Genomic DNA, 26,723 nt, shown 5'->3' on the forward strand with positions numbered 1-26,723 from the left:
AAAGACATATTAAGAGAGCTCTTTATGCCAGAACCTTATTACAATTTCCAAAATAGGAACAAGACTGTAGGATGTATATGTTCTTCCGTACTAATTTATTAAGCAAACTGTAAAATGCTATTGACAACTTATAGGTTTATATTTTTCAAAATCCTCCCTGTTCTGCATTCTAACTGCAAAAATTTAAGGATTATTTGGTTTCATCTTATTTTCAACCCTATGAGGTTAATGATTGTGTAGAGGAAGTGGGGCACCATCAGCACAGTAGGTGTTCAGTCTGATCATGCAATTGAAACAAATATGGCAAAACATCCAAGACTGCCACTAATATACCAGTAAGAGGGGAAATATATAATACTAGTAAAAAAGGCCCGTTTCTGACACAAATGAAACGGGCGCTAGCAAGGTTTTCCTCGGAGTGTGTATGTTTGGGAGAGTGTATGTGAGAGTGACTGTTTGAGAGTCAGAGTGAAAGTGTGAGTCCAATCCATGCTCCTCTGTCACCTGGCCCCTCCATTCTTCCCTATCCAGCAATACCCCTCTCTCCCTGAGGCCTGCCCTGCAATCCATATCCATCCATGCCCATCTGTCCCCTCCATTCATCCCTATCCAGCAATTCCCCTCTCTCCCTGAGTCCTGCCCTCCCAATCCATGCCCATCCATGGTCCTCTGTCCCCTCCATTCATCCCTTTCCAGCAATTGCCCTCTCTCCCTGAGCCCTGCCCTCCCAATCCATGGCCATCCATGCTCCTCTGTCCCCTGCCGCCTCCATTCATCCTTTTCCAGCAAGTCCCCTCTCTCCCTTCCATGACTCCCCCCTCGCATCCATGCTCCTCTCTCTCCCATGTGCCAGCCTGGCCCGCCCTCTTCTCCCCCCCCCCCCCCTTCGCATCCATGCTGTCGTTTCTTCCCTGCCCTCCCGCTCCCATTGTTGTACTTTACTGGCCACCCTCTTCTCTCCCTCCAACATGCATGTTTTTGTTTTTTTCTTGTTTTTAAATTTACCTCCGTGGCGGTTCCGGCAGCGAAGCGTCAGGGAAGGAGGCGGTGCTCCCGACGTGTAGGTTTCCCTTCGCTGTGTTCCGCCTTCTTTTGACGTCATCCTTGACGTCAGAAGAAGGCGGAACACATGGAAGGGAAGGCTAGACGTCGGGAGCGCCGCCTCCTTCCCTGACGCTTCGCTGCCGAACGATGCGATTGGTTGAGTGTCATTGCTCCGCCCTCGACGTCATCACGTTTGACGCGTGGGCGGGGCAGACACAATGCGATCTCACCCCCTTCACTTTGCTAAGAGAGGCTTCATTAGAACGTTGGAGGTGCGTTTTATATAGAGAGACTAGTGAAAAGGGCCCGTTTCTGACAGAAATGAAACGGGCACTAGCAAGGTTTTCCTCGGAGTGTGTATGTTTGAGAGAGTGTGTGTGAGATTGACTGTGTGTGTGTGACAGAGAGAGAGAGTGAGACTGGGTGCGAGTGTGTCCGTGAGAGAGTGTGTGTGTGTGAGACTGGGTGCGAGTGTGTCCGTGAGAGAGTGTGTGCCAGGGGCCCCCTCCCTCCCAGTTCCAAGGGTCCCCCCCTCCATCTCTCCCCTCTGTCCCTCCGAGTTCCAGGGTCATCACCCCCTCCGAGTTCCAGGGTCCCTTCCAGTTTCAGGGTCCCCCCCACCCTCCCTCAGAGTTTCAGAGTCTCCACCCTCCCAGTACCAGGGTCCCCCTACCAGTTCAAGGGTCTCTCCCCCTCCCTCCCAGTTCCACGGTCCTGTCCACTCCCTTCCTCTGAGGTGCTTGGGGGGGGGGGGTTGCTATTTGCTGTCAACCTAAGGAGACACTGCTTCTGGCGTCCACCAGCTAAGTCCTGTCCTGACCCAGAGGCAACTGGAGCTCCCTCGTACTCTTTCAGTGGCACACATTGACAGGCAACGGCGGGGCTGACGCAGCCACGGGCACTTACCTGGATAAACTCTGTATTGTTGACAAATGATCTGAAAATACAGAGTTTAAAATTGCTGTTTCTACCACATAGAATAATTTTTAAAGCCGTTTTAGTGATATTTAATTTAGATTTCATGATATTCATATGTACAGATGGGAAGCTTTCAAATAAATTAAAAAGGTGTGCAGTAAGAATCCAAAAACAAAAACCTTTTGTCCTTTACCTGTTAAGGCGCAGTTTATCCAGTAGAAACAGTTTTAGACGTGTTTCAAATGGAAGAAAGAAAAAAACCCGACAATGTGGATTAGCAGCTCCTAGGTGTGCTTGGTTTTGAGTGTATGGGAATGACGGCTGCGTTGGGGAGTGGAAACAGAGATTAGTCAATGGGCTTCCTTGCTTACAGTGTAGTTGTCATTATGACCCGCCCTCGACGACATCATGTTTGACGCGTGGGCGGGGCAGACACTCATGGAGGAAAAGCGATCTCAGCTACTTCACTTTTAGAACGCTGGGAAAGTGAGGCTTCATTAGAACGTTGGAGGTGCGTTTTATATATATACTAGTAAAAAAGGCCCGTTTCTGAAACCAATGAAACGGGCGCTAGCATGTGGGTTTTTGTGTGTGTGTGTGTATGTGTATGTGTCACAGAGTTATTGTGTGTGTGTGTGTGTGTGTGAGGGTGCGGTGTGTGCGCGTCTTTTTTTGTTTTGTTTTTTGCTTGGGGGTTGGGGGATGTGCTGTGCTGTGCTGGCAAAGTGGGTTGGATTGGTGTGTGGCTTTGAGGGTGTGTTTCTGTTGTATTGTGTGTGTGTGGTTTTGTCTGTCAAGGAGGTTTGTGGAGGGGGGTCTTTCTGTTGGTGAAATGTAAATGTGGTTGTGCCTTTGTTGAGTGTTTTTTTTTTCTCCATGTTTTTTTTTTTGTGTTGTGCTGAGGCAGCAGTGTTGTTTTAGATGGGCGGAAGGTAGAGGAGCACGTTCTTTGTCTGTCGGTATTTTTTGGCCATTTCAGGGCTGCTGTAGGGGAATGCTGGAAGAGAAATGTGCTGTTGGAAGCAGCGCCATCTTTTTCTATTGGGCTGGGGTTTCTGGGCATCCAGGAGGTGGGTGACGGCTTGCCTGAGGACGGGGATGGTTGTTTTAAGTTGGTGGAAGGGAGAAGAGCACGGTCTCGGGCCGTCGGGGGTGATCCGGTATGCTTGGTCCATTTCAGGCGGCTGCAGGGGAACGCTGGAACGTTTATGCGCTGCAGGAATTAGCGCCGTCTTTTTCCGGGTGCTCGGGGAATCCCCGAGGTGGGAGACAGCTTGCCTGAGGCTGGGGATGGTTGGGCACGTCCTTGGCCGCTTCGGCAAAAGGGGAAGAGGAAGGGGGTGTGGAGTTTCCTGCAGCCGCCTGAGAAATCATGTATTCTTCGTTTGTTTTGTATTATTAGTTTGCATTTCTGTTGAAGAAAGAGTGGATGCCTTTCGAATGATGGAGGTGGTGCGTCGGTGTACGGTTGTTTCGTTAGTTTGGCAGCCAGTCTCCAGCGATTCCTAGGCAGGGAAGGAGTACTCCTCCCCCTTCCTTGGTCGCTGTTTGCTGCTGGCTGGGTCGCGGGTAATCCTTCCAGCTGGGCCGCAGCTTGTCCTGTTCGCCCACGTCCCAGATGGTGACGGGCACGTTGTTTTCCGGCTCCTCTGACTCCATGTCAAGCGATCCCAAATATAGTCTGTGCTATAGGCCCTCCTGGCACTCTTCAGTACTGGCAATAGGCATTTAAAAATTTCTCCCCCCCGGTCTATTTTTGCACATACTCACAGCAGGAATATTCTTCTCTCGTTCCAGCGGTGGTTCTGTGCTCTCCGTGCTGCACAGATAATGAGCCATTATGCTGGGGAATGCTCCTCCCTTATTGTCACGTAGTTTCCTCTGATTGGTCCGTCTTATGTTGCCTAGTGTTGCCTGGGAACGGTGTTGTGATGGTCCTTTGTGTTTCAGAATGTTGAGGGTGTTTTTTCTGATTGGTCCGTCATGCGAGGGCGGGGCAGAGAGACATGGTCAGTGTTATGGCTTCACCACCATGAATCCATGAACCCTTCAGTGAGTGACTGAGTGACTTCAGAACGTTGTCTTCAGAACGTTGAGGGTGAGTTTTATTATAGTAGATATTAGATAGATAGATAGATAGATAGATAGATAGATAGATAGATAGATAGATAGATAGATAGATAATTTGCACCATGAACGTTCCATGAAGCTGCCTGGGCCTCCATTCTGATTGGCTGTGCCTGAGACTGAAGCCTCAGATGACGTCACCCAGAGAGCCCAAGCAGCAGCAGTGCGGGCCCAGGCAGCTTCATCGAACGTTCATGGAAAATAAAAGCTAAGAAAAAGAAAGGACAAATAACCAACCCCCCCCCCCCCCCCCCCAGAAAAGCAGATTAAAAGAGCTATGCTTGCTTGACCTCCCGCCGGCCACCTGAACAGCAGCGCTGCCTCCAAACCCTAACGAGCACAAGCACAATAAGTTCCAGCGCGCGCAGAGCTCACCGGGCTGCTGCAGGATGCCGGCGGTGCAGCAAACACTGAGCAGGAGGGAGCAGAGGAAGACTCCACAGCTCACGAGCCGCTCTCTCCTGTGCCGCCTCGAGCCCTTCACGCGCCAATGGCCGTCGCCGCTGCTACTGCCCCGTGCTTCCATATCACAGGGTGCAGCCCAGGGTTCCCGGCTCGGCGCAGTCTCCCTCTAGGCAGCGCGATACCAGCTGCAGCCTGGGCCCCTGAGAAGCACTGCAGGACTGCCAGCGCGGTGCACTACTCTCTCAACTGCAGGACTCGACATAAGACGCACACCTCTCCTTCCCGTTGAGTTCCAACTGCGGTGCCGGACGGAGCACAATCTGTCAGTGCCTCCCGCCACTTTCCGAGTCAGATGAGTACTGCGCAAGCGGCAAGCGCCCCACTACCCCCACTCAGCTGTCTCAAGGGCTCTCCCGTCCCCCAATCCCCTGGAGGGAGGGGGGAGACCCTGAAACTCAGACGGAGGGGGGAGACCCTGAAACTCAGACGGAGACCCTGAAAGTCAGAGGGAGGGGATGACCATGGCACTCAAACAGAGGGGGGGGGGGGACCCTGGAACAGGGAGGTAGGGAGAGAGAAGGGGGGGCCCTGGGACACACTCACTCACACACACACTCTCTTACAGACACACTTGCACCCAGTCTCACTCTCTCACACACCTCACACACACACATTCACTCTCCCTCTCACACTGACAATCACACATACTCTCTCAAACAAACACACTCCGAGGAAAACCTTGCTAGCGCCCGTTTCATTTGTGTCTGAAACGGGCCTTTTTTACTAGTGTATATATATATATATATATATATATATACTTCTCTGCCCGTAAGCATTTATATATTGTGCATACAAATCCAGCATTTCATATGTCCACTTCTAACATCTTAGTCAGATCCAATGCTCTGTTGAGGATGCAAATCTAGCATAGCACAGGGTAACTCAAAAGCACTCATTGGCTGATTTAAAATTTCTAATGTTGAAATCCCCTTTTTTGATGCAGGGAGGGGATACTATATTATTTGTGGCTGAAGGAACAGCGTTGGATTTACCAAATGGCAAATTATAGCTCCCATGGGTCTGAATTGTGAAGTTGAGTGACAGGAGTTATGATCACATTTGTTATTGAAAGTGTAACGTGTGATCGAAGACATGATGGGAAAGGGAAATGGGACTTGATATACCGCCTTTCTGAGGTTTTTTGCAACTACATTCAAAGTGGTTTACATATATTCAGGTACTTATTTTGTACCAGGGGAAATGGAGGGTTAAGTGACTTGCCCAGAGTCACAAGGAGCTGCAGTGGGAATAGAACTCAGTTCCCCAGGATCAAAGTCCACTGCACTAACCACTAGGCTACTCCTCCACTCCATGATCATCCAATAGCTATGGATACTGTGGAACCTGTTCAGTTCAAATCTGGAGTTTTTTAAAAATATCATCCTTCAACCATTAGATGCTTGAAAAACAGATATGTTTAGAGTCTTGTCTTTTTGCACTAGTAGTAAAAAAAAATTAGAAAGATTTGAAAAGTACATTAAAGACTTTTATTGTAGAGACACAAATCATATGAAGAGAGCTGTCCTTAGAAGTGGGTTCCCCTGAAAAAGCTTAATGTGAAACATAGGCCATGTCGGGACCCCCAGTGAGTGACTCAACTTTAATCTTACAATTGGTTCATTTACCTTGATGAAACTGCTATAAATCTTGGGAAAGGAGAAAAGTGAATTTCTAGCTGGATTTGATTTGTGTTATCAAACTGTTATTCCTTGCCCCTCCCACTCATCAAGGGACGACACCAGGAAAGGCTGGGATGTCAGCTCCGAGATAGGCTGCAGAACTGATGTGACCAAGATGGGAGTCAGGCACACTGGCACCTCCTGAATAGAAGGACAATGATCCAATCCTTCGATGCTCTGGAGCTTCCAGCACCATGTGTTGAACACGACCTATGGCCTTCACCCGAAGCTCGGTGTTGAGACTCCTCAGCACCGACGCGGATGACATTGAATCCTCACGTTGCCTCAGGGTCAGGTCCAATGATGGCCAGTCCCAGGGGCCTGTCCAGCAGCCAGTGTTAGTGGAGACCCATGGTCTCGGAAGCAGCCATGCAGACCGATACTCCCGATGCCATCTTCGACATCGAGGACCTGGACTTGGCTCCAAAAATCTTCTTGCATTGAGCCTCTCTGGACACCAGAGTCCTTTTCGTCATATGGTGACAAAGGACACAGTTAACAGGGCTATGGTTGGACCCAACACACTGAAGACACCAAAAATGGGCGTCTGTGTCAGAGATCGTCCGATCACACCAGGAAGAGCACTTAAAGCACTGGGAGCATAAGTGGTCATGAATGGAAAAATTTCTGACGCCAAATCAAGAGACACAATGGTGTTTGAAAAAGGGGGGCAAGGCACAAGAAAAAAAAGTCACGGGGAAAACCCCAGCAGGAGACTAGGTGTAAATGCAGCATAAGCCATGGAAAATAAAGGACACTTACAAACTGGCAAAAACTAAAAATATATGGAAAGATGGGGACAAAGGCCTAAAAAGGCACAGCGAAAAATAAGCTGAAAGGCACCCCCCCCCCCCCCCAAAAAAAAAAAAAGCTCTTCCAGACCGGAAGTGAGGAAAAAAACCACAGACACAGTCTTCTCCTCACTGTGGTAGAAAAAAAACTGTGGTAACTGCGCCCCCTCAGCGTCTCGCGCTCCAAGCACTGTTAAGTTTGTTAAAAGCTCCGGACCAGGCAACACGGGATCGCATTACCCAATTGTGAGAATTAAGGGAAAATTAGGTTCTTACCATGATAATTTTCTTTCCTTTAGTCATAGCAGATGAAGCCATTACGTATGGGTTGTGTCCATCAACCAGCAGGGGGAGATAGAGAGCACTCAACTTTTCTCAGTGCCTCATGGCCAGCTAGCTCCACTGCCTCTTCAGTATTTGAAGCTTCCAAAGCAGTATGGCAAACCGCAATGGGAATAACATGAACTTTCCTCACAGCGAACGATGGCCCCTTAATAAGGGCATGAACTCAAAAAAGGAGGGAATGAACTCATCCTCCTGGAGGGAATAAACTCGTCCTCCACTTTGTATAAATGGAGGGAATACTTGCATCCTCCTGGAGGGAATAAACTCATCCTCCCAAAACATGAACTGGAGGGAATGAACTCATCCTCCTATAACTGTAACAAGAATCCTGAAGACTGTTTTCCGACTCCCCAAGGAAGGAATATAACTTCAGGAAACAAAAACAGCACCCAAAATCAGAATCACTGCAATACAGACAATCATACAGGGAGGGCTCATGGCTTCATCTGCTATGACTAAAGGAAAGAAAATTATCATGGTAAGAACCTAATTTTCCCTTCCTTGTCATCAAGCAGATGAAGTCATTACGTATGGGATGTAACAAAGCAATCCCTAAATAGGGTGAGAACAAGCCACACCACGCGCTAGCACTTGTGCTCCAAAACGCGCATCCCTCCTGGCAGCCACATCCAGCCTGTAATGTCGGGCGAAAGAGAGCTTAGAAGCCAATGTTGCAGCACTGCAAATCTCATGAAGAGATAGTGCTCCAGTTTCCGCCCAGGAAGAGGAAATCGCTCTTGTGGAATGTGCCTTAAAGGCTTCAGGCGGAGCCCGGCCAGACAGCTTCTTTGAGCCAACGGGCAATAGTGGCTTTAGACGCTGAAGACCCTCTGCGAGGACCTGCAAACAGCACAAAAAGATGATCAGAGGTCCTGAAAGAATTTGTAATTCGCAGATACTGCAACAGAGTCCTGCGCACATCCAAAAGATGCAACTGCCCAAATGAATCTAGAAACTCCTCCTCAACAAAGGAGAGAAGAAAAACAGGCTGGTTTAGGTGAAACGCTGAAACCAATAGCTGAAACCACCTTAGGCATGAAGGAAGGCACGGTCCGAACCGTGACCCCTGACTCTGAGAATTGCAGAAAAGGGTCTCTACAGGACAGCGCCTGGAGCTCTGACACCCATCTCGCCGAGGTAATGGCCACTAAAAAGACGGCCGTCAGTGTCAAATCTTTCTCTGAAGCACGCCGAAGCAGTTCAAAGGGAGCCCCCTGAAGAGCCTTCAATACTAACCCCAGGTTCCAAGCTGGACAAGGTGCCCTCACGGGAGGATGGAGCCGAAGCACCCCTCTAAGAATCCGTGCCACATCTGGATGAGCAGCTAAGGACACGCCTTCAACCTTGCCACGCAGGGAGGCCAATGCTGCCACATGCACCCGCAGGGAATTATAGGCCAAGCCTTTGTGTACACCATCCTGCAAAAAGTCCAGAATCGGCGAGACAGGAGCCCGCAACGGAGAAAGCACTCTTGAAACACACCAGACTTCAAACTGGCGCCAAATCCTGGCATAAGCCACGGAAGTGGAGCGCTTACGCGCCTGCAGGAGAGTGGAAATTACCTTATTTGAGTAGCCTTTATCTCTCAATTGCGCCCTCTCAATCGCCATGCCATAAGACCAAAGCGGCAGGCATCCTTCATGGCCACCGGACCCAGAGGTAACGGAAAGGGAGCCTCCAACAGCATCTGTCGGAGGTCCGCATACCAAGGCCTCCTGGGCCAATCCGGGGCGATGAACACCACTTCTCCTGGATGCAGCCGAATCCACAGGAGCACTCGCCCTATCAAGGGCCACGGAGGGAAGACATACAGCAAGCCCAGGGGCCAGGGTTGAGCCAAGGCATCCAACCCGGCAGAGCGAGGATCCCTCCATCTGCTGAAGAAGCACGGGACTTTGGCATTGAAACTGGTCGCCATAACATCCATCACTGGCTTGCCCCGTTTGGCACATATCTGCAGGAATACATCGTCTGCTAGTTCCCACTCCGCTGGATCGATCTGATGCCTGCTTAAATAGTCGGCTTGCACGTTGCTCTGACCTGCAATGTGAGCTGCTGACAGGGACTGTAGATGCAGCTCAGCCCAGTGGCAAATTTGTTTGGCCTGCGCGGCTAAAGCTCTGCACTGAGTGCCGCCTTGTCGATTTATGTAGGCCACTACTATCATGTTGTCCGACATCACTCGGACAGCCAATCCTTCCAGGGTCACTTGAAAGGCCAGAAGAGCCAGAAACATCGCTTTCAACTCCAGGCGGTTGATAGACCACTCCGACTCGACGGGCGTCCACAGACCCTGGGCATGCTTCCCCTAGCAATGTGCGCCCCAGCCCTTCACGTTGGCATCTGTCACCACTAGGCACCAATCGGGGAGCGCCAGCGGAATTCCCCGCCGCAACATGCTGTCCGAGAGCCACCACTCCATACTGAGGCGGGCCGCAGGGAGCCAAGAAAGTCTGCATTGATAATCCTGAGATACTGGAGACCATCGTTAAGTAGAGAATACTGTAGAGGTCTCAGGTGCGCTCTCGCCCATGGCACCACTTCCAAGGTGGCAGTCATCGATCCCAATAGCTGGGCAATGTCCCAAGCTCGCGGGCGAGGCATCCTCAGGAGCAGACGGACCTGATTCTGAAGCTTGCACCGCCTTTGTTCGGGAAGAAACACATAGCCCGAGGCTGTGTCGAACCTGGCCCCCAAATATTCTAGAGATTGTGAGGGGGTCAGGTAACTTTTGGCCATATTGACGACCCAGCCCAGAGATTGAAGGACTGAAACCACTATGGTTGTAGCTAGATGACTCTCTTTTTCTGAGTCTACTCTGATGAGCCAGCCGTCTAGGTACGGGTGAACCCGGATACCCTCTCGCCTGAGAAAGGCAGCTACTACCACCATTACCTTGGAGAAGGTTCAGGGAGCTGTGGCGAGGTCAAAAGGCAAGGCCCGAAACTGGAAATGTTTTCCCAACACCGCAAACCGCAGAAACTTCTGGTGCGGGGGCCAAATTGGTATGTGCAAGTAAGCTTCTTTCAGGTCTAGAGACGTGTGAAACTCTCCTGGCTGTACCGCCGCAATGACGGAGCGCAGGGTTTCCATGTGAAAATGCCGCACTCTTAAGAACTTGTTTAGCTCTTTTAAGTCCAGGATTGGGCGAAAAGACCCGCCTTTTCGTGGCACCACAAAGTAAATGGAGTAGCGGCCTAGACCTTGTTCGGCGGGAGGCACCGGGGTCACAGCCCCTATCTGGCACAGACTGTGCAGTCTCCCCTCTACTGTCGCCCATTTGGCGGCAGAACCGCATCGGGACTCCACCAACACATCTCTCACCGGGGCATTGAATTCTACTCGGTATCCATCTCTGATCAGGTCCAAGACCCACTGATATGCGGAGATTTTGGCCCACTCCTCGAAAAAGAGGGAAAGTCTTCCTCTGATGACAGGAAACGAGGAGGGGGCCGGCGCACCTTCATTGAGAGGGTCGCCCCTGAACTCCAGGCCTTGAACCGGCAGCTGCGGAACGTTTGTCCGAGTGAAAGAAGTTTCTCTGCTGAAAGCGGGCACGCGAAGTGAACCCAGCAGCACACCCCGGGTGGTACCTTCTAGCTTCACGGAAGCGAGGTCTGTAAGAGGAGCGGACCGCCTGACCCTTAGAGGAAGGCTTCGGCCTATCTTCAGGAAAGCGCTGAGGTTTGGAATCCCCCAGGCCTTTAACAATGTTTTCCAGCTCCTCACCAAACAGGAGAAGGCCTTGAAAGGGCAACTTCACCAACCTTTGCTTAGAGGCCATGTCCACCGCCCAATGTTGTAGTCAAAGAGTGCGGCGAGCCGCCACTGCTACAACCATTTGCTTAGCCGAAGCTCTGACCATATCATAAAGGGCGTCAGGCAAAAAGGACAAGGCTGACTCCATCCGCGGAGCCACTTCAGATAAGGTCTCCGCTCCATCACCGGGCTGTTCCACTGCCTGCTGTAACCAAGCCAGGCAGGCTCTAGCAGCATAACAACTGCATGCAGACGCCCGAACAGTGAGACCTGCCAAATCAAAGGACCGCTTCAGAGCTGAATCAAGCCTGCGGTCTTGAATATCCTTCAGGGCAACACCTCCTTCAACAGGGAGGGTAGTTCTCTTTGTCACAGCCGTGACCAGGGCATCCACTTTAGGCTTTGCAAAGCAAGCCAAATGTTCCTCACTCAGAGGGTATAATTGCCCCATAGCCCTGGCAACCTTCAAAGGTCCCTCGGGGTCAGCCAATTGAGCCGAAATAAGCTCTTGGATGGAGTCATGCAAAGGAAAGGCTCGAGCAGGCTTTCTGGTACTAGCCATCCTTGGATTAACAGAGGAGGCTGTGCCACTCCCAGGATCTTCAATCGAGAGGGCTTGTAAGGTATCTGAAATAAGCGCTGGCAGCTCCTCGCGCCAAATCATCAAGCTCCTGTGGCAATTCTGCACCTGACTGGCTCCTCAGCCCAAGAAGTTCTGCCAGACCCCTCAGAATCCTCATAGCCCGACCACGGGGGGGGGGGGGGGGGGGGGGTGCGCCACACTCAAAAGGGGAATTAGCCCTTCTGCGTGTCTCAGGAGGATAAGAAACAGGCAAAGCCAACTCCAAAAGGCCAGGATCCACCCGGGGGGGGGGGGGGGGGGGGGGGCAGGCAGAGGGTCCGAAGATCTCTGTGGAAGAGCTCTTTTAAGCATGTATGCCCTATGCAGCATTAAAACAAAATCAGGGGAGGAAACTGCTCCCTGACCGCCCAGATCCTGCCCAGGGCTATCAGCTCTATTATTAGCCTCACTCAGAGGACACCCCCCCCCCCCCGGATTCAGGGCTCTCCGTCGCAACGGAGGCCGCGCCATGTGGAAAATACAAAATGGCGTCCGCTGCCAGCTCAGAGCGCAAAAGATCGCCGCTCGCCATACTCGGGCCGGCTCTACCGTCTGTACAGCACGAATTACAGAGCCCCGCTGCTGATTTGCGCTTGCCACATTTAGAACAGCGCTTTACAGTCTCCGCAGCCATCGCCGAAAACGGCGGTAAAATTCAAAAATGGCGGTTCGCACCAAAAACGCCCCGATCGCGGGCCTACCCCGGAGGAATCAGAAAGGTAAAATTATGTATCATACCTGATAATTTTCTTTCCATTAATCATAGCTGATCAATCCATAGACTGGTGGGTTGTGTCCATCTACCAGCAGGTGGAGATAGAGAGCAATCCTTTTGCCTCCCTATATGTGGTCATGTGCTGCCGGAAACTCCTCAGTATGTCGATATCCAAGCTCCATCCGCAGGACTCAGCACTTAGAGAATTACACCCACAAAGGGACACTCTGCCCAGCTCACCACCGCCGAAACGGGGGAGGGGAATTAACCCAGCTCATCCCTACACAAATGGGGGAGGGGAATCTGTCCAGCTCATCCCCGCGGAGCGGGGGAGGGACACCACACCCGCCGATGCGGGGGGATCTGGCTTATCCTGCAACCGCAACCGCGGGAGGAGCTGACTGACCCTAACACCGCCGAAGCGGGAGGGGTACAAAGCTGCCCTACAGCCGCACGAAGCGGGAGGGAGCGCCGGCAGAATTTAAGTCTCAATCCAGCCCCGTAAAACGGAGGGGAGAGGAATGCAGCAGCTCACTGTAACACAAATTCGTCTCAACTCTTGAAGAATCCATTGAAAAACTTGAACACGAAGTCCTCCTGAACAGGAACTGAAGACTAAACTTGAACCTGAAATGCAACCAGAATATAAACAGTACAGATATCTGGGAGGGGCTATGGATTGATCAGCTATGATTAATGGAAAGAAAATTATCAGGTATGATACATAATTTTACCTTCCATATCATCATACTGATCAATCCATAGACTGGTGGGATGTACCGAAGCAGTACTCACCCAGGGCGGGACATAGAAATCCCTGACCGCAAAACTGAAGCTCCAAACCGGGCCTCCGCCCGAGCAGCCACAGTCAAGCGGTAATGCCTGGAGAAGGTATGGGCCGATGCCCAAGTTGCCGCCTTGCAAATCTCTTCCAAGGAGACGGACCCGGCCTCTGCCATCGAGGCCGCCTGAGCTCTAGTGGAGTGAGCCTTCAGCTGGATAGGCGGCACCTTCCCCGCGGCCACATAAGCCGCTGCAATGGCTTCCTTGACCCATCTTGCCACTGTAGGCTTAGCAGCCTGCAGACCCTTACGAGGACCTGCAAACAGGACAAACAGATGATCCGACTTCCGGAAATCATTGGTCACTTCCAAGTATCTGATGATGGCTCGTCTCACATCCAGATATTTGAGAGCAGAGTATTCCTCTGGGTAGTCCTCCCTACGAAAGGAAGGGAGACAGAGTTGCTGATTCACATGGAAGCGAGAAACAACCTTGGGCAGGAAGGAAGGCACTGTGCGAATAGACACTCCTGCCTCAGTGAACTGCAGAAAGGCCTCTCGACATGAGAGTGCCTGGAGCTCGGAAACTCTTCTGGCTGAAGTGATAGCCACCAAAAAGACTGCTTTCAACGTCAGGTCTTTCAGAGATGCCCTTGACAAGGGTTCAAAAGGCGGCTTCTGCAAGGCTCTTAGCACCAGGTTGAGATTCCATGCAGGCACCACTGAGTGCAGAGGAGGGCGCAGGTGATTAACTCCCTTGAGAAAGCGCACCACATCTGGCTGCGAAGCCAGGGAAGCACCCTTCAGGCGGCCCCTGAAGCAAGCCAGAGCCGCTACCTGGACTTTAAGGGAACTGAACGACAGGCCTTTCTCCAGACCTTCTTGCAGGAACGCCAACACTGAAGAAATTGGAGCAGTGAAGGGAGAAAGTGCGCCCGCTTCACACCACGCTGCAAAGGTACGCCAAACCCTGGCGTAAGCAGTAGAAGTAGAGCTTCCTCGCTCTTAGCATAGTGGCGATGACCTTGTCTGAGAAGCCCTTCTTTCTCAGACGCTGCCGCTCAATAGCCAGGCCGTAAGACCAAAGGGGGAGGGATCCTCCATCACCACGGGACCCTGATGCTTTGCCACCCGGTCTAGCACCCTGCCCAACATGGGCCAGGGCGGGAACACATAGAGAAGCTCTTGTGTCGGCCACTGTTGGAGAAGAGCATCTACTCCCAGGGATCGAGGGTCCCGTCCTCTGTTGAAAAAGCGCGGCACTTGGCAAATGGCCGATGACGCCATCAGATCTAGGCTCGGCTGGCCCCAGCACTTCGTGATGTCCAAGAACGCCTGAGCAGATAGCTGCCACTCTCCGGGATCCAAGGTATGGCGACTGAGAAAGTCCGCCTTGACATTCATGACTCCGGCAATGTGGGCCGCTGACAGCTGTTCCAGGTTCGCTTCCGCCCACTGGCATAGATTCATGGCCTCCTTGGCTAGAGGGGCGCTCTTGGTACCTCCCTGGCGGTTGACATAGGCCACAGCCGTGGCATTGTCCGACAGGACCCGTACTGGCTTCAACGCCAGTACCGGGATGAACTCCAAAAGCGCCAACCAAATGGCTCTGAGTTCCAGGAGGTTGATAGACCACTTTGCCTCTGCAGGAGACCAGAGCCCCTGCGCTGTCCTTCCCAAGCAGTGGGCTCCCCAGCCTGACAAAGAGGCGTCCGTCGTGACGACAATCCACTACGGGGTCACCAGAGGCATTCCTGCAGACAACTTGTCTGTCTGCGTCCACCAGCTCAGCGCCTTGCGCACTGCTGGGTCCAAGGGAAGGCGCACAGCATAATCCTCCGACATCGGAGTCCAGCGCTGCAGCAGAGAGAGTTGTAGTGGTCTCATATGAGCCCTGGCCCAGGGCACTACTTCCATCGTGGCAGTCATAGAGCCCAACAGCTGCACATAGTCCCAAGCCCGAAGAGGAGAGGCTACTAGGAACTGGTCCACCTGAGCCTGAAGTTTGACAATCCGATTGTCTGGCAGGAACACTCTGCCCACTTGGGTGTCGAATCGAACTCCCAGATATTCCAGGGACTGAGTTGGGCGCAGCTGGCTCTTCTCCCAGTTGATGATCCACCCCAGGGAGCTCAAAAGAGCAACCACCCGGTCCACAGCTTTGCCGCACTCTGCATAAGAGGGGGCTCGGATCAACCAGTCGTCCAGATAAGGATGGACTTGTACTCCTTCCTTTCGCAGGAAGGCCGCGATGACCACCATTACTTTGGAGAAGGTCCGCGGAGCAGTAGCCAACCCGAAAGGGAGGGCTCTGAACTGGAAGTGTCAGCCCAGGACTGCAAAACGCAGAAAGCGTTGATGAGGAGGCCAGATGGGAATATGCAGGTACGCTTCCTTGATGTCCAAGGAAGCCAAGAACTCTCCTGCCTTCACTGCCGCTATAACAGAGCGGAGAGTCTCCATGCGAAAGTGCCGCACTTTCAAGGCCCGATTGACCCCTTTGAGGTCGAGGATAGGCCGGACAGAACCTCCTTTCTTTGGTACCACAAAGTAAATGGAGTAACGTCCCTTGCCAATCTGATTTTCTGGCACCGGAACGACCGCACCCAGGCGTATCAGGTTGTCCAAGGTCTGCTGCACTGCCACAGCTTTGACCGGAGACTTGCAGGGAGAGAGTACAAACCCGTCTCTTAAGGGTCGGCAGAACTCTAACTTGTAGCCGTCTCTGATGACTTCCAGCACCCAAGCGTCTGAAGTTACTCTGGTCCACTCGCCCAGAAACGAGGACAGGCGTCCTCCAATCTGCACAGGGCCATGGACCAGGACCCCGTCATTGGGTACGAGACCCTGGGGGAAGACCGGAGGGCGTACCTCCGGGACGGCGGTCTCTGCGAAAGGAATGCTGCTTGGGGGAGAAGTTCCTTTTGAAGGAAGAGGGGGCAGAGGAGCCCGACTTGCCCGGGCGGTACCGACGGGCTTCCTGAAACCGTCCTCTGGAGATACCGGGGCGAGCACTGGCCCGAGCCCTGACCTCTGGTAACCTCTTGCCCTTAGACGTGCCGAGATCGGTCACGATTTTGTCCAGCTCGACCCCAAAGAGCAGCTTGCCTTTAAAAGGCAACTTAGCCAGGCGGGACTTAGAGGCGTGGTCCGCAGACCAATGTTTCAGCCAAAGCCAGCGCCGCGCAGAGACTGTCTGAGCCATGCCTTTAGCCGAGGCTCTCAAGACATCATACAGTAAGTCTGCCAAATAAGCCAAGCCCGATTCCAGGGCCGGCCAGTCAGCCCTCAAGGAAGGATCCGAGGGGAAAGCCCGCTGCACCATCGTCAGGCACGCCCTGGCCACATAGGAGCCGCAAACTGAGGCCTGCAAACTTAAGGCAGCCGCCTCGAAGGACGACCTTAAAGCCGCTTCCAATCTTCTGTCTTGGGCGTCACTAAAGGAAGGTGCCACCTTCCACCGGCAACGCCGTTTTCTTAGTCACCGCAGTGATTAAAGAATCCACGGTAGGCCAAAGAAAGGCCTCCCGTTCACTTTCAGGCAAAGGATAGAGGCGGGACATAGCCCTAGCCACTTTGAGGCTCGCTTCCGGGACATCCCATTGAGCCGAAATTAAGGTGTGCATGGCATTATGCACGTGGAAGGTTCTAGGCGGGCGCTTCGTCCCCAGCATAATGGCAGAGCCAACAGGGGCTGAGGGAGAGACATCCTCCGGAGAGGAAATCTTCAAAATGCTCATGGCCTGCACTAACAGGTTGGGCAAATCCTCTGAGCGAAAGATCCGCGCTGCAGAGGGGTCATCCGCTCCATCCGAGCGGGAATCCGTCTCCTCCAAGGAATCCCCAAAGGACCGTTGGGAGAACTCAGATACGCTGCCCTCATCTACATCAGAGGAAACAGAGTCCTCTAAGGCCTGGGAATCCACCCGAGGGCATTTACTTCCGGGGGCCTCAACCCCTTTATCGGACAAGGGAGAAGGGGCAGCGTTTTGCATAATGAAGGCCTGATGCAGCAGCAAAATAAACTCGGGGGAGAAACCCCCCAGACTGTGCACTTCAGCAGCCTGGGCCACAGCCCTAGACGCACCCTCAACCGGCGCTCGCAAGAGCGGGGGAGAAACATGCTGCGCATCCAAGATGGCGTCCGGCGCAACACTCCGCGAAGGAGCCGCGCGGGAAGAACGGCGCTTAACTTTAGCCGCTTTTTTGCCGTTGCCCAAATCAAAGGCGGCCATGGCATGAACGTCTCCCAGCTCAAGGGCGGCCCAAGAAGAAGCCGTCCGAGCAGAGTGGCCGGCCAAGATGGCGGAAGCGAGCAGCGGGGGATGGGCGTTTATGGCGGGAAAAACCGCCGCACCGGAGGAAGACCCGGGACACTGACCGGCCTCCGAACTGACACCCAACAAGGGCGAATCACACTTTAATACCCCCGCATCCCCGTTAGGAGCGCACACGCGGTCCGGGGAGCGATTCTTCGCGCCCTCGCCCTCCGACACCATAGGCCACGTGGAGATCAATCGGGGAACCCCCTGCCCGCTATAAAAAAGGTAAAAATTACCTGCTTCTCGCTCCGAGCTGTAACGACCTGGTGTCCCAGTGAGTAGCTGCAATAAACGTTTAAATAAACGTCGAAATAAACGCCTTTAAGGACGTCCAAAATTTTTTTTTTTTTTTTTAACGGAGCCAGCGGGAGGGGGGAGAAAAGGAGGGACCTGGCGCCACCAGGTTTGCACTTGCTCAAGAAGAGCCCTCAACCCCAGGCACTCAACAAAACCTAAAAATTAGGCTTGGAGGCCTAGCCAGAGCTGCTGCTGTGTGTGACCACCACCTGCTGAGATAGAGAACATACAGAGGAGTTTCCGGCAGCACATGACCACATATAGGGAGGCAAAAGGATTGCTCTCTATCTTCACCTGCTGGTAGATGGACACAACCCACCAGTCTATGGATTGATCAGCATGATGATATGGAAACACTCTTACCTCACTAGACCGAGTATCACAGCTCCGGTCCTGCAGAAGAATCTCAAGAAAAGAACCTCTTTTCCAAGATCGCTGCGCTAAAGCGCGACGCAACTTTTTTTTTTTTTAAACCCTGTGAGGAAAGCAGAGGCAAAAAGAGGTAAATAAAAACACTCCGGAGGCTCAGATAAGTGGGAAAGGCGAACCAATGTGCCTGCATCCACTGAGTGGGAAAGGACAGGGAAAAGCAAGCTAATATGTCCACATCCACGGGGGCATGGGTAAGGCAGGGAAAGGGCTGACCTATGTGCCTTCAAAGTGAAGCTGCTATAGCCTCTAACACCCCGGCTAACAACTGGCAAGCCAGGAGCCACCCCCAGGCAGATTTTTGATGGAGCTCGAAGAAGATGCAGCCACCCTGCTTGAGGAGATGGAGAATACTGAAGATGCAGTGGAGCTAGCTAGCCATGAGGCACTGAGAAAAGTTGAGTGCTATCTCCCCCTGCTGGTTGATGGACACAACCCATACGTAATGGCTTCATCTGCTTGATGACAAGGAATGACCTGCTTGTCTTCTGAGAAAAAGTATTACAGTAGTCCAACCCAAAAGTTAAATTTTTTAAATTATAAATATATATTTCCCCTGCATGTACACACACACACACAAAAGATGGCTGGATAATATCCAAGCATGACCTGGAGTGGACACCCAAAAGTTCAGTACAAACGGCTCAGGACACAAAACAGCCTCAGGCAAGATGGATGGCTTCCAGCTCCGGCTCTGACTGCCCATAAGGACTACGGGAAATGATGGTAACTTCCTGTATGCAAATAATGCAATATAACTGGAAAAAAATAAGTTACCCACATAAAGAGTTCTCATTCTGAAGCACTTTACAAAATAAATTAAAAACATGATTTTAAAAAAATGTCTGAATTTTTGACTATTTCTCACATTCTGCCAGCTCATTCTACTGCATTCTGTCGTTTTATGGGAGCGTTCTTTTTTAACAAGCTCAGTAAAATGTTGTCTTTAGCTGTAATCGCAGCATGCATGCCCTTCTTTTCAGCACTGAAAAGAAATCCTCAGGTCTCGTAGACAACTTATTGTCTGCTGCTTTGTATATCCGGCAAATACAGAAAAAGAACATGTCTGCCCCATTCCCTGACCTTTGAACAATGAACCTCTTTGTTCGCCTCTAATATCCTTATCAGATCTGTCTAGACACCCTGACAGCAATTGTAACCCGTAAATGTCAAAATACACTTTGACCCCCCCACCCCCCATCCAACCCAATCCCCAATGCCTCCTTATGCTCCAGCTTAGTCAGACACACATTAAGGGGAGAGTAACAGCAGCCAATTAGCTTCATAGTCTACAGGGCACACCTGGGTCTAAGATAAACTGGGTCTTTGCAGGGCAAACATGAACCACTGCCTATATCAGACCACCACAACAAGGCAAAGTAAATAGGGACTCAGGGGGCAGATAACCCAGGGGCCAATGTAGAGACAATTTAGAGGTGTAATGCCAAAATTTTGAATATGCAAACTGGCACTCTGTAAAAGTTACACATAAACATGGAAGAGCAAACTGGGCACATGTGGAAACAGGTCTGTGCTAATGGCAGCTATACTGTGCACACACCTGGAGTTGCACGTGCCTGAATGCTATTTCTGTGATAAAAATTTTACAATACCAATATTTACACAGAGAATCCAGCACATATGTAGATGTGAGTGGAGGAGTAGCCAAGTGGTTAGAGCACCAGTCTTGTAATCCAGAGGTGGCCGGTTCAAATCCCACTGCTGCTCCTTGTGATCTTGGGCAAGCCACTTAACCCTCCATTGCCTCAGGTACAAAATTAGATTGTAAGCCCTCCTGGGACAGAGAAATATCCAGTGTACCTGACTGTAACTCACCTTGAGCTACTACTGAAAAAGTAGTGAGCAAAATATATAAATAAATGTAAGCGCATGCAACTCAGGGAGCTGATACAATTTTTTGTGCGCAAACACTGGTCTCCCAACAGTCCAGCAGTTATGCTCTTTGTACCAGCACAGCTCCCACATGCTACAAAACAGTTGCAGATCTTTAAGCTCACAGAATAGAGAAGAAAACAGACAAGAAATCCTAACACTACCGCAGATGTTCTGAGCTAACTTAACACCATCTCAGACCTAGTGTTAAAGCCCCTATCCCTTTTGGTCTTAAATGCAAATGCAGGGAAGTGTGCAGAGCAGCCAACAGCCTTATTTATCATGAATTTAAATGGACTGTGCGCTGGTACGCATGCTAGTCTGTGCATGACTGGCTGAAGTCTAGCACACTTTTCTGCATTGGTTCCCCAGTAGTTTAAAATCAGGACCTAAACAGACTTCATAGCACTCAAACCCACAACGAAAATCCGTTTCAATCAAATACACAACCAACTTTTTGGGGATAAAAACTCAAGACCTGGACTTTGCCAATAGCTGTATTCATGAATTTAAAAAAAAAATGCATTCTGTCACCTTAACAACTTGAGTTTGCCAGCCTGATTAATATCTGAATCAGATACCTTTAAATTAGTTTCTGTAGACATTTCTGCTTAATATCAAAAAAAGGATTTTGACATTAGTTACCGCTGGCTTGAACTACCAAAACTAGGGCTGCCATGCCATTTTTACTTCACATCTCTTTTAGACCACCTGTAAAGATTTACCTGAATTTTACTGCATATGAAAATCATCTAGAGCTTCAGTTAAAGTTATACATATCAGGGAGAAACGATAAAGGAAATACAGGATTTCAGTCTGCAGCAATTAAAAGCTCTGATATAGCCTGGCTAGTTCAGCCTAGAAGTAAAAAGCATTCATCAAGATTGTTTGATTGATTTCTGTTCTGTCTTTGCATTAACATGCAGATCACAACACTTGAGCAGTCTTTGTTATCTGGTTATCCCCATGAAGTTTGCTCCTTCTAAACCTTGCACAAAGCCACCAAATCACACGTGTTCCAAACCATGCTGAGCTCTTTTCTCTTTCTGCACCTCTGAACCAGAATATGGCTATGAATGGCAATTGCAACAAAAAATACCTTCACCATAAATATGAAAGTCAATACTAAAAATAGTTACTGCATGTAATATAAATGTCTGAATATGTATCAATACCAGTGTGCAAAAAATACCTACACCATAAATATGAAAGTCAATACTAAAAATAGTTACTGCATGTTCTTGAAATATAAATGTCTGAATATGTATCAATACCAGTGTGCAAAAAAAAAAACCCCAATTTATATGTACCCAACACAATCAAAATATACCATGCTCCTTCCCCCCCTAATACAGATGAGAATATATGCAAGGTTGTCTCCTTGCAGTCCCTTCTACAGAGTAAACACCAATAGGCAAATCTGAAATTCAGATATTTAAGTTTTATTTTTCTGAAACTGCTTCATGTTGGCATAGGCAAAAAGTAGAATGGGTTTACCCCCTTATCTGCTGAGCTCTTCTCAGTGTGCTTGTCTGTGGCATGAACTGCATAGAACTATCATTTTACATAAGTTTAAATTTACACAAGCTAGCATAACTTATTACCTGAACTGCAACCCAGCTGGCATTGACCGCATGCTCTCCAAATGGCCCGAACCCTGAAATGACAGAAATTAAGAGTGTACAATTATAATATCATTGCCAATAGAAGAAATGTTTATGTTTTTGGAAGGAGAGGGAGCAAGAGGGGACAAAATCTTTTCTATTTTAAATATATTAGTATGCAGCTTTCAAGAATTACTTCCACATCTTCATATAACATAAAAGATGACAGCCAGTAAAAAAACAGACCCATCCAGACTAGTAAAACATTTAAGCATGTCAAAAAACACCTTAATTTTCTGTACAAATGTGTTAATTTGTCTAAACAAGACAAACCATTTTTCAGCTGCGATGTACCTAGCTTGTGAATTAGGGTGTATTTACTGGAGCAAACACTATGATTTAATACATGTAGGTTTGGTACCAACAAAGATCAGCCACAGAATTTGGCTTTAATCACTGTCATGGGGAAAAACCTCCTACAGTGATTTACCCATTTTCTTTTTATTTGAAGAAGTCTTTATTGAACATTGTATTGTTTTTAATGCAAAACAAAATGCACTGTTCTCCCAACCTAATCCCACTTACAAAAATGGTGGGCAATTTTCAAACTAGCCCATTATCATGGTTCAAACACTTCTGCCTCACAGATATGGCTTTAGAAAGTTGCCTTCTAAAAAGGGTTTGAGGATTGGGTATATTGAAGGCCAACTAACATGAGGTTCTACCAATGTTTCTCCAAGCCACAGTGGTTGTACTTCTAATTGAACTCTCAATGACCGTTGACGTCTGCAATGTTCTGACAGTATCATTGATATGCTTTGTTAGAATTGTAGCAGCTATGGGACTTGGTTTGTACATCAGGTCTCAATTTGATGATTTAATTTTCAACAAGGTTGTTGAAAACAGTAATGAAAAGAAAAACATATAAATCAAAGTACTGGTCTCCTCAAAAAGTAAGACACATAAGGGTAATGGTATGGAAGCTATCCTCCAGCATGACTCTGCATTCTTCTGGAGCAGGGGTAGGGCTTCTAATTGACCGAGAACACATTTTCACTGATGCAAATTCTGCATGTATCAGATCTCTTGCTTTGGCAACAGAATCTCTGGCAGAAGCACCCAAAATGTCACACAGGCCATGGGCCAGACTGTAAAGAGAACATTCTTTTAAATGAGGAAGTTATGTCATCCATTTCTGAAGACAGATGCACCGTTTATTTAAAAATGTGTGTACTGCCCCATGGTATGCTGCCCTGAACCTCTAATAACTCTCTAGCTGCAACTTGTTTTTGACCCATACCCTCACACTATATCTGTATTTTAAGATCTGAAAACTGTAACAAGTTCATTCCATGAGATGTTATCAACAAGCTCAGCTAGGGCTTAAAACAGCCTGGAGTATGTCCTGGACCTTTCAGTGATTTGATGTACTTCTATGTTCTCTGAATGAATGCTGGTCTGCTATTCTACAGCATTCCTTCATTTGATTTTATGTATTTAGAATTTTATTGTGCACTGCCTAGACCCTTGATTGTCTTGGTACAGTAAATTTTAAGAAACATGTCTATGATTTGTAGCATCCATCATACCCACATGATGCCTATGGCTGAGAAATATAGTATGGAGGAAATTGGCTCGAGGTCAAACAGGACTGAAAAAATTGCTGAGTTCTGCGAGTACAAATCTGTACATTTTCTGCATCTTAAAGGCTAGATAAATTGGTCATAGCTGCTAATTTGAAATACCTATTTGATATCACTCTGTGAAAATACAATATTGTGATCATAGGAGAAGATGTAGCAGTAGTTGGATTCTAGTTCATTTAGATCTGCCTACAGAAGCCTTAACCCACCAATTTTTCTGAGTGTTCTCCAAAACCAGCCTCTCCCTTCTTTCCTACACAACTGGGGCTTCCCTATGGAACCTGGTACATACAAACTGTGGGTCTCCCCTATGGAACCTGGTACATACAAACTGTGGGTCTCATCTGTAGATGTCACAGTTGCATGCTAAGATTCCCACTCAGCCCAGGGGTCAGGGTCAGATCTGGAAAGCAAACTTGCAATAATTACACTTGTGCAACATCCACACAGGCTAATATCCCTTTTTCCAGGGTTCAGTGCGGTTTACATTGTAGATGAGACAAAAAACAATGTTAGTGCGAGGTATGAGAACCCCAAATCCTCCCCCTGCACAACTAACCAAAATTACCCTACACAAACCAACCCATCAAAAAAAAAAACCCTCTAAACTACCCCTTTCCCCCAAACTAAAAAAAAAAAAAAAACATCAATTATAGCCAGAGGACCTGCGTTCTTATGGTCCTCTGAGCCTCAACCAACTGATACATGGGAAAACCCCAAACTGTATCACCCCCTCCCTCTCCCAAAAGCAAGACGATGGGGTGGATGGAGAACTAGACAAACATCATGGTAAACTGCTGTCAAGTTGTAGTAAAATAATACTATAGGGTATTAAGGAGCAAACTGCAACCCTGTGAGCCATGGGTTCGTAAGTAAGAATCCCATACTAGCAAGAAGTGTGTGTGTGTGTGTGTGGGGGGGGGGGGGGGGGGGTTGCATTTAAGTGAGCCCCTAGCATCTCTGGCCTCCCAGATGGCCAACAGATGCAGCCAATTCTTACATTGCCAATATGCCAGGGGATCTGACAGTGTCCAATACTGAAGAATACACTTACGGCCCACCAATCACATTTTACAAAACACCCCCAGAATACCCCTGGTTTATCTAGTAAAAGTTGTTTCACTGCTCCAAGCACCCTACCACCCAACAACCTGCCCACGTAGTGAGTTAATCTGGCCCAAAAATCTTATATCACTGGGCAAGACCAAAAGAGTGGAAAAAAAAAAAAGGACTCAATATCCCAATATCCCGCTCATATTTAAGACAAAGGGAGGAAGAATTGCCATCTAAATGACTGAGTTGCTGCTGGGTAAAGTAGGTTCTGTGCAAAACTCAAAAATATCATTCCCAAAGTCTCACACATGGGGTAAGGGAGGGTATACACTTACTATTAGTCAAAAGCTCCCAGTTTGCCAAAGAGATTTGCAAGTGCCTGCCCACCTCTGTCAAATTGCTTCAAGGTCCTTCCCAGGCTCCCATTTAAGCAGGGCTTTATGTATTCCTAACAGATTCAGAAATATCCTGGAAGAAATTTTGAATTAAGATCTCCATACGTAGGCTCAATTTCACACTATCCAAGGAGGAAACACAGTGTTTCACCTGGCAGTATGCAAACCTCTTTCCCCAAGCAACAGCTATACGTTGTTGTAGGACCTCAAAGGAAAGTAGATGTCCGTCCTGACCTAGATGTTCCAACAAAACTATACCCTTACGTGCCTATGGACAAATGTGCTGTTATCCATCCCAGGTTCAAAAGCCATATTGCCTTGAATAGGAAGTTGATCTGTAAGATATGTGTTGCTCCCTAAGTGTGTAAGGAGCACATGAAGCAGAACATGTTGTCTAAGGTGCCAAGGAAGATTAGATTAGTGACTATGAAGCAGGGAGAAAAAGTTGTAAGGAGTATAAAATGCCTGCTGTTCTATCTTCAAAGGGGTGTAAAAGTGATGGTGCAACATCCAATCACCAACATGATGCAACAAGCACAACTGATTATACAATTTCATGTTAGGCAAACTAAAACCTCCTTGACCCCAACCTCAAAGCAAAATCTGAAATCTTAATTTGGCCTTCTTTCCCACGCAAAAAAATCTAAATAGTAGATGGTTAAGGCTAGAAATTTTTTTTTATAAAATGTAGGTTTAATTTTTTTATTTTTTTGTTACATTTGTACCCCACGCTTTCCCACTCATGGCAGGCTCAATGCGGCTTACATGGGGCTGCCTGTGCCTGAAGTGGGAATTGAACTAAGTTCCTCAGTTCCCCAGGACCAAAGTCCACCACCCTAATCACTAGGCCACTCCTCCACCTTTTCAAATCAATAGATTATATAGAAAGTGGATTTCAAACAATTTAAAATAACCAAAACCTGTAAAATATTAAACTGAAATATAAAAACCACCCTATCCCTTTCCAACGATCTTCTAGAGCAATAGGCAACAGTAAATAGTCAATCACTGTCTGATCAATATCATCCCTTCCTACTGAGAATAACTGGCAGCAAAACAGTCATGTTTTTTTAACATGTCAAAATTCATAATATTCTTGCCAATTTAAGGCCAGATGATGACTGTTTCAAGACGGGGGGGGGGGGGGGTATTCATCAAGCAGCGTTAGGGCCTTAGCATGTGCTAAATGCCAAGAAGCCCACTGGTATAAAATGGGCTTATTAGCATTTAACGCCGGCACGAAGGCTCTAATGCTGCTTCATGAATCCCCCCCCCCCCCCCACGGAATGGTACTCCAGAGGAGGTCCTTGTAAGACTCTTACCACCAAAATGCTTTTGCTGCCAACAAGTACAAATCCAATGCTTGACCCAAGTGCAACAGAGTTTTATTCTTCACACGTTTTTCATTCAAACTGTTAGCATCTAAATCATTAACAGAATACAACAGAAAAGAAAAGATCTTACAGCCTGTCCAATTCAGGCAGAGAGAAGACCTGTGGATGGGCAAAGATCCTCTGTGCCTCTCTCATGCTCTTAAATTCACAACCTGAGCTTATCACCACCATCTCCAGTGGGGGGTGGCTCCATGCATCCAAGATCCGTTCCTTAAATATATTTCCTTAGAGTACTCTTACTCCCTCCCACATGGTTCAAAGGATTCCTGACCACAAGATCATATCAAGTAAAGAATGCAGACATATCACCCCCATAGACACCTGAATGTGGAGTTCCCCAAGGATCCCCCCTATCACCATCTCTCTTCAATCTAATGATGATACATTTAGCCAAACTTCTAGCCAATCAAAACCTTAATCCCTACATATATGCAGACGACGTCACG

The 26,723-nt window shown here is 48.9% G+C and overlaps 1 protein-coding gene across 2 annotated transcripts in view; it reads right to left on the reverse strand.

Moving 5' to 3' along the window:
• PGPEP1 (pyroglutamyl-peptidase I) overlaps positions 1 to 26,723 on the reverse strand; it is a 100,352-nt gene that overhangs the window by 67,538 nt on the left and 6,091 nt on the right. For both annotated transcript variants that reach the window (XM_030220164.1, XM_030220165.1), the window contains exon 2: positions 21,793 to 21,845. In XM_030220164.1, coding sequence (XP_030076024.1) covers positions 21,793 to 21,845 — 53 coding nt within the window. The remainder of the gene's footprint in view (positions 1 to 21,792; positions 21,846 to 26,723) is intronic.

The sequence above is a fragment of the Microcaecilia unicolor genome, chromosome 11 (assembly GCF_901765095.1).
Source record: "Microcaecilia unicolor chromosome 11, aMicUni1.1, whole genome shotgun sequence".
Classification (NCBI taxonomy): Eukaryota; Metazoa; Chordata; class Amphibia; order Gymnophiona; family Siphonopidae; genus Microcaecilia; species Microcaecilia unicolor.